Source organism: Rana temporaria, chromosome 4 (genome assembly GCF_905171775.1).
Source record: "Rana temporaria chromosome 4, aRanTem1.1, whole genome shotgun sequence".
Taxonomy (NCBI): Eukaryota; Metazoa; Chordata; class Amphibia; order Anura; family Ranidae; genus Rana; species Rana temporaria.
Window position 1 is genome coordinate 293,194,026 of NC_053492.1, and position 8,573 is coordinate 293,202,598.

An 8,573-nucleotide genomic window follows, 5' to 3' on the forward strand; every position below is an offset into this window, starting at 1 on the left:
TGTAATGGGGGCGTGTTTTATGTTAATACGTTGTGACCCGGCGTAAACTACGTTTTTTTGGAACTGCGCATGCGCCGTCCGTGGGGGTATCCCAGTGCGCATGCTCAAAATTAACCCGGAAAAAGCCAATGCTTCCGACGGTGATGTCATTCTACGCAAATCCCCTTTTCCTTCATAATAATTTAACCACTTAAAGACCTCACGTGTTTTTCAGATTTGGTGTTTGCAAGACTAAAACAGTTTTTTCTGCTAGAAAATTACTTAAAACCCCCAAACATTATATATATTTTTTTCTAACACCCTAGAGAATAAAATGGCGGTCATCGCAATACTTTTTGTCACACCGTATTTGCGCAGCAGTCTTACAAGCGCACTTTTTTTGGAAAAAATTCACTTTTTTGAATTAAAAAATAAGACAACAATAAATTTGGCCCAATTTTTTTATATATTGTGAAAGATAATGTTACGCCGAGTAAAATGATACCCAACATGTCACGCTTTAAAATTGCGCCCGCTCGTGGCATGGCGTCAAACTTTTACCCTTAAAAATCTAGATAGGCGACGTTTAAAAAATTCTATAAGTTGCATTTTTTGAGCTACAGAGTAGCTCTAGGGCTATAATTATTGCTCTCGCTCTAACGATCGCGGCGATACCTCACTTGTGTGATTTGAACACCGTTTTCATATGCGGGCGCTACTCGCGTATGCGTTCGCTTCTGCGCGCGAGCTCGTCAGGACGGGGCGCTTTAAAAAAATTTTTTTTTTTGTTTTCTTATTTAATTTTATTGATTTTATTATTTTTTACACTAAAATATAAAAAAAAAATGATCACTTTTATTCCTATTACAAGGAATGTAAACATCCCTTGTAATAGAAAAAAGCATGACAGGTCCTCTTATATATGAGATCTGGGGTCAAAAAGACCTCAGATCTCATATTTAGGCTTAAATGCAAAAAAAAAAAAAAAAAAGGAAAATTTGTCATTTAAAAAAATGACAGAAAAAAAATTGTCTCTTTAAGAGGCTGGGCGGGACTGACGTTTTGACGTCACTTCCGCCCAGCAGAGCTATGAGGACGGGTGGGGGCCATCTTGCCCTCACTCAAGTCCTCACTCTCCAGGCGGCAGCATCGGATCTCCTCCGCCGCTACCGACGGCTCCGGTAAGCGGCGGAGGGCGCGGAAAAGCGGCGGGAGGGGGGGGGGGCCCTCTCCCGCCACCGATAACGGCGATCTCGCGGCGAATCCGCCGCGGAGACCGCCGTTATCGTTTACACGGCCGCCCGCTGAAAACATGGATATCTCAGTTGTGGCAGCAGCTGCTGCCGTTACTGAGATATCCATGTTTAAAAAGAGGACGTACATATACAGTGGAGGGTCCTTAAGTGGTTAAAAGGTACCTGCCAATATGCCATTTTTTTCAGTTTTTGACAATGTTGATCCAGAAGCATATATTGCTCTCTGAAGAGCTTGTTCAATTTTCTCCTGATTTTCAGGTCTCATTTTATATATAAATGAAGGGATTGTGTATTTTTGGGAGGCTGTGGTTTGGAAACTTTCCATACTTAAAGATGCTGCTGGTGAAGAAAAACTTTGTGATGATCCAGAAGCAGCAGAAAACGTTTTTTCTTCTCACAATATTTGCAAAATGCAGCCTTGCTGTCAGCAGAAATGTCACTGTGGAAATGTTTCCAAACTTTAGATATTGATCTCACCATTGTACTGAGAGAAGAAGAAAAAAAACTATAAAATGTTAAAAAAAGATAAACAAATTTGTTAGACATATTTACCCTCTTACCTGTCAATTAGGACTAGAGAGAACAGAAACTATCATCTATGGTGTACCAACAATCACAAAACTGTAGGAGGTACAAGATGGGGCCAACAAGCAAACTAAACTGAAGCCTTTCCCCTGCAGTGCCCTCTAGTGGCAGAAATGCATATTCTCTTGTTTAACCACTTGCCCACCAGGTAAATTCTGGCACTTCTCTCCTTCATGTGAAAATCACAATTTTTTTGCTAGAAAATTAATCAGAACCCCCAAACATTATATATTTTTTTTTAGCAGACATCCTAGGGAATAAAATGGCAGTCATTGCAATACTTTTTGTCACACCGTATTTGCGCAGCGGTCTTACAAGCGCACTTTTTTTTGATAAAAATCACTTTTTTGAATTAAAAAATAAGACAACAATACATTTTGCCCAATTTTTTTATATATTGTGAAAGATAATGTTACGCCGAGTAAAATGATACCCAACATGTCACGCTTAAAAATTGCGCCCGCTCGTGGCATGGCGTCAAACTTTTACCCTTAAAAATCTCGATAGGCGACGTTTAAAAAATTCTACAGGTTGCATTTTTTGAGTTGCAGAGTAGGTCTAGGGCTAGAATTATTGCTCTCACTCTAACGATCGCGGCGATACCTCACTTGTGTGGTTTGAATACCGTTTTCATATGCGGGCGCTACTCGCGTATGCGTTTGCTTCTGCGCGCGAGCTCGTCGGGACGGGGCGCTTTAAAAAATTTTTTTTTGGTTTTCTTATTTATTTTTATTTAGTTTTATAATTTTTTACACTGAAAAAAAATAAATAAAAATTGATCACTTTTATTCCTATTACAAGGAATGTAAACATCCCTTGTAATAGACAAGTCCTCTTAAATATGAGATCTGGGGTCAAAAAGACCTCAGATCTCATAATTAGACTTAAATGCAAAAAAAAAAAAATTAAAAAAAAAAAATGTCATTTTTTCAAATGACAAAAAAAAAAATGTTTCTTTAAGAGGCTGGGCGGGACTGACGTTTTGACGTCACTTCCGCCCAGCAGAGCTAGGAGGACGGGTGAAGGAGATTTCTCCTTCAGTCCCGTCCCCGCTCAGCTGCCGGACACATCTGATCCCCTCCGCCGCTACCGACGGCTCCGGTAAGCGGCGGAGGGCGCGGGAGAGCGGCGGGAGGGGGGGGCCCCTCTCCCGCCACCGATAACGGCGATCTCGCGGCGAATCCGCCGCGGAGACCGCCGTTATCGTGTACACCACCGCCCCCTGAAAAGATGAATATCTCGGTTGTGGCAGCAGCTGCTGCCGTTATCGAGATATTCAACTTCAAAAAGAGGACGTCTTTTTGACATGGGGCGGTGGTCAAGAGGTTAAAAACTGCATTGAAAAGTACAGTGTTATTTAAAGCGGAACTTCCGTCATGTTTCATTTTTCTATCTTTTTAAATCTTCTGCCCTTATTGTTATAACTTTGGATAGTAAAACATTTTTTTTTCTGCCAGTTAATACTGTATAGAGCCCACTTCCCGTTTCTTGTCTAGGCTTATGACATCATGCACAGCTCTCTCTCTCTCAAGCCCTGTACACAAGATCGGTCCATCTGATGAGAACAGTCTGATGGACCATTTTCATCGGTTAACCGATGAAGCTGACTGATGGTCAGTCGTGCCTACACACCATTGGTTAAAAAAATGATCGTGTCAGAACGTGGTGACGTAAAACACAACGACGTGCTGCAAAAAATAAGTTCAATGCTTCCAAGCATGCGTCGACTTGATTCTGAGAATGCGTGGATTTTTAACCGATGGTTGTGCCTACTAACGATCGTTTTTTTTCTATCGGTTAGGAATCCATCGATTAAATTTAAAACAAGTTGGCTTTTTTTTCAACCGATGGATAAATAACCGATGGCGCCCACACACGATCGGTTTGGACCGATGAAAACGGTCCATCAGACCATTCTCATTGGTTTAACTGATCGTGTGTACGCGGCCTTACTCTCCTGAGAGTTTGTCGGGAAGGGAGGGGGGGGGGTTGAGTCACAAGAGGGCCAATGAGAGCTGCAGAGCTAGAGGTGTGCCTCTGTGTGTCTGTGTAAATCCAGGAAGTGGACAGAAAGCAGCTTCAGCTGCCCACAGTTAAAATGACTGCAGCCAGACTCAATGGTGGGAGATTTCTGCAGCATATTTGGCAAGTACAGAATCACAGTATATATAAAATAATATGCAAAGTGGTTGGAGGGAATCTTCAGACTGGCAAAGATGTTTTTAGTACAAATTATGTGAGAAGACTGCATTTCCTCTTTAAACTGTATTTCAGAATTTGCTTGTCTTCAGCTGATATTGCATGCTATGTGAATGAGTAAAGGGTACATTGGGGTCAATTCACAAAGCTTTTTTTGCCGATACCGGTCGTTATGTAAACGATTTCACACGTTATTGAATCAAGTCCAATTCACTAAACGATTTAACGCTTGTAAAAATCATCAAATAACGTTTCACTACACAGAACCGATATTTTTAGTTTTGAGTCGTTATTGAACGTATTGATCGTTGTTTTAACGACTCAAATCGTTAAATATGTACAGAAGTGCAATTCACAAAGGTTTTTTAGACAATTAACGATCGCTAAGCAATCGTTAAATAAGCACCTCCCTGAGGGTGGCGTTATGACATTTCCCAGGCGGTATTTCATTTGTTGAGAGGAATTTTTTGGCGGTTTAGGCTTGTGGTAAATTTTGTTAGGAGTTTTGTGCAAGATGGAACCATTTGGATGTGCTCTATTTGAACTGAAACTGATCCAGAGGCGAAGAAGGACACGTCAGAATGTCGTTCAGATAGAGAAACGTGTATTTCGTTCACGTACCTTTTTGGATCAATTTTCTGAAACCCAGGTGATAGCCAAATTCAGATTATCCTCTCCCATGATATATTCCCTGTATGATGAAATACACTTGGCCCTAGAAACACGCACGCGGAGAAGTAATGCAGTACCAGGTCTTGTGCGTTTTTTGGCAGTACTTCATTTTTTAGGAAAGGCCTCATACCAACATGTCAGTGGTGAGATTGTTGGCATCTCACAACCCAGTTTTTCCCGCTGCTTGGTCGAGGTCCTGCAAGCACTGCGACAACTTGCTCCAAAATACATTCATATGGGCAAGTCACGTGAAGAGCGGGATCAAATAAAACGTGTTTTTTTTGACCTAGCAGGAATGCCCAATGTCATTGGGGCAATAGACTGCACCCATGTGCCATTATGTCCCCCATCAGAACAGGAGCACATCTACCGAAACCGTAAGGCTTACCATTCCCTCAACATCCAGGTGATCTGTGATTCAAACCTCATAATCCGTGATGTTGTCACCGGCTTTCCAGGATCCTGTCATGATGCCCATATCTTGCGCCAATCGGGAATATATGATACTCTGGACAAGGACTTAGAAAATAATGGATGGCTGCTGGGTAAGTGTGCTCCACTGTTTATTTTATGGTGTGTTTTCCAGTTATAAATGCGTATTTATTTTTTTATTCCATACTAGACTGACATTAGTGCTATATCAGTAACATGACAGCTCAACAGCTTTACATTAATCAGTATTTCAAAAACATGTAATAATAAACTCAGAATTTAAATGTCCAAAATACTTTCAAGTACTTTTTAGTTAGCTATCACCTGGTTCAAGGTCCACAAATCTTTCCTTTCTCATGTGAGGTGTATTGTTGTTCCACATGTTCCGTGTGCACTGAAAAGTAGTCACTACTTCAAGCTTGCTTAAGTGATGTATTACACTATCATATTAAGACATCACATGAGAGAGCTAGGAACTACTTATCAAAACACACATGACCAAGGTGTGCCAAAGAAGCCACCCACCAGAATTAAGTACAGTACCTATATGTAAATGATTGCAGCATAAGATGCAACAATTGTGTCAGTAGTTGATTTACTTGAATGTATAGTTAATATTTAAATCTGGGAGTTCAACACTATCCCTTCGGTTAACCCCCCAATATGCATAACATCAAGCAGCACTACCAAGCACAACAATCACCCCCCCCCCCCATTGTGCATATGTATTGTACATGAAACAGACATGTCCCTCTGGTTCTCCGTTATAGTCCCATATGAGGTCTGCACTATAGTATTGAAATATTTATGACAGGCAGACTTTTCCTCCAGCATTTTTTTTTTTTGAATAACATTCACATGCACTACAGTAATCATGGCCCACAACTGTGGTATGCTGTTGTGTTGTGAGTTAAGTACCATTAATGCTCAATCAAAAGTACAAATCCAGAACCTTGCCCCCCAAATAATTTTAAAATGTGCTTTATTAGACGTATGTTATCCATATGTGACTAACAATGGAAAATTTTCTAAAATGACCACACAATTGGCCACTACATCATGTGATTTAGCATGATTTCTTCTATACTTACAAATAAATTTATATTGTTTTAAAATTTATAGGAGATGCTGGTTACCCCTGTCTACCATGGCTCTTAACACCAATCAACAGGCCATCCTCTCCTGCAGAAGCAGCTTACAATGTTGCTCATACAAAAACAAGAGTGGTTATCGAAAGATGCTTTGGTGTCCTAAAGAGCCGTTTCCGTTGCATGTCCTTGTCTGGTGGATTCCTTCAGTATTCCCCCAGTAAGGTAGCTGATATGTTCCTAGCATGCAGCATTCTCCATAACATTGCAAGGCATGGTGGACTACAAGAGGAACTAGACACCACAGTGGAGGATGACATGCCCACAATTCCAGTGGAAAATGATCACAGGGGAAACACAGCAAGAAGTAAACTGATTACAAACTATTTTTCAGGTAATAAACCACCGTAACATGGTTTTAATTTTCCAAACATCATCAGAAATTATCACAAACTTGCATTATTAAGTTGAAGAGACAGACATGCTGTAAAATGAATTATTTGGGCTGATCTTGTTTATCAATGTCAAATCTTAACCAATGATGTTTTTTTTATGATTTCAGGTTAACTCAACTCTAAAAACTTTGGAGAACTATAATAAAATTAAGACAAGAGTACAAAAATTGCAAAAAAATGATTCTTTATTTTGTTTTTGTATTTTCACTTTGTTTTACTTCTTTTGCATTTATTTTTTATCTTGTAAAACATTGAACAATAACAGTTTCAAACATATAAAATAAAAGTTTCACTTAAAAGTCTTCTACAAAATCTAAATTGTGTTTGAATTCTTTATTGCAACAAGTGTAAGTGTGGGTTATACACGCAAAAATTCTGTTCATCTGCTAATAAGTACCAACATTTTTTTGACATTAGTGAGAAGCAATAAAATAGAAGACCGAACTGTGTGCCAAAGACAGTTGAAATGCTGCAGTTGCCTGAAACCATGTCCTTGCCAGAAAGATGGTGAATGAAATGAGTGCTGTTAACTGCGTTGTGTGGGAGAGGGGAGAAATGAAATAAAACTAAAATAAATACCACCAATTGACGTAATGGCAGATGGCTATAGCCAACCTAAGGTAAGGAGAGTAAGTGACCTGTAAAGAAGCCGTTGATATGCAAACCATTAAATAACACAATAATTGAATCATAATATTATATTTTTGGTGTTATTTATTGTTTTGTATATCATCACCTTCATCACTGGTCACTTAACTCTACCTTTGGTTGCCTATAGTCATCTACCATTACCCCAAATGTTACATATATTTTAATTTCTCCTCTCCACCCCACACCGCAGTTACCATTACTCATTTCATTACTGAGAAACAATGCACGTTAGTTAAAATGTTAACTATTCCACGCAGGGCATTTGAAAGATGGAATAGCGGTTGTCTACAAATTGCAGAAACATTTTTAACCTCATTAGTCAGGAAATGATACCTACATTCCATACCAATAACATGTGGTTTCAAAAGTAACAGAAGTCAAATTACAGCCAACACAACATCAAAAATATATGCTTGGGCAAGATGGAGTATGCAACCATTTGGATGTTTGTTTTTTTAATATGAATCAAACTACCGGCGAAGAAGACGACGTCAGCAACTAAAATATGTATATTTTGTTTTAAACTTTACAGAAACACAGGTGATATCGAGATTGCAATTATCAGCTACTTTGCTTTATTCTTCATAGGAGAAAATACACATTACTTTTGAAAAACACACAGAGAAACATGGTCCTTGCTGTGACAACAACAATGGATGGCGCATTTTAGTCACAGAGTACAGATAAAAAACCAAGCACTTGAGTGAAAATATCAATAATTTACATCCACGTGGATAAAATATAAAAAAAAAAATTTAGATCCAATAGTGTGCCTTCCTGACGGAAGAAAAGCATGACAAACCTGTCACATTTTCTGCTGTGACAAAGGGTGTCTGTTTCAAATGCGTAGACGTGATGTTATGTGATGTATTCTCCTATTAAACGAATATGATTGATGATTTTATGTAGTGCTGATGAATTATATCTCTACTCTGTAACTTCAACTCTAGTATTATTGATAGTTCACTTCTACTTTTCAACAATCCTACCACTTTTTTGCCTTACAACAAAAAAATGGTTCTGCTTTTGAACAAAAAATATACATGTTAAAACAAATATTTGACAATATTGTTGCACTTGCATTTCAACGTGTATATACAAACAATTATGAAAACCGTAATGATAACAGTAATGAATACTAGAACATGCTTGATAGATAAAAATAGATTTCACATAATTCTCAACCTTTTTTGAAATGTTTTCAGAGGCTATAATGTCATAGAAAAAATCCCATATAACATTAATTGTATATCTAT

The 8,573-nt window shown here is 38.8% G+C and overlaps 2 protein-coding genes across 9 annotated transcripts in view; both read left to right on the forward strand.

The window, feature by feature from the left end:
- The window catches only part of EYA4 (EYA transcriptional coactivator and phosphatase 4), a 377,003-nt gene that overhangs the window by 54,371 nt on the left and 314,059 nt on the right, over nucleotides 1–8,573 (forward strand). The gene's annotated exons all lie outside the window — the stretch shown is intronic.
- On the forward strand, nucleotides 4,152–6,643 carry LOC120937331 (putative nuclease HARBI1). Its single transcript, XM_040350465.1, has 2 exons — nucleotides 4,152–5,236; nucleotides 6,246–6,643. The coding sequence occupies exons 1-2, from the start codon at nucleotides 4,534–4,536 to the stop codon at nucleotides 6,620–6,622; spliced, it is 1,080 nt and encodes a 359-aa protein (XP_040206399.1). The 5' UTR covers nucleotides 4,152–4,533; the 3' UTR covers nucleotides 6,623–6,643.

Bases quoted from the DNA above. Each gene is read 5' to 3' on its own strand.
- LOC120937331 (XM_040350465.1), top strand. From the start codon at position 4,534: ATGGAACCATTTGGATGTGCTCTATTTGAACTGAAACTGATCCAGAGG. The intron at 5,237-6,245 runs GTAAGTGTGCTC...TAAAATTTATAG, and splicing joins AAATAATGGATGGCTGCTGG to GAGATGCTGGTTACCCCTGT.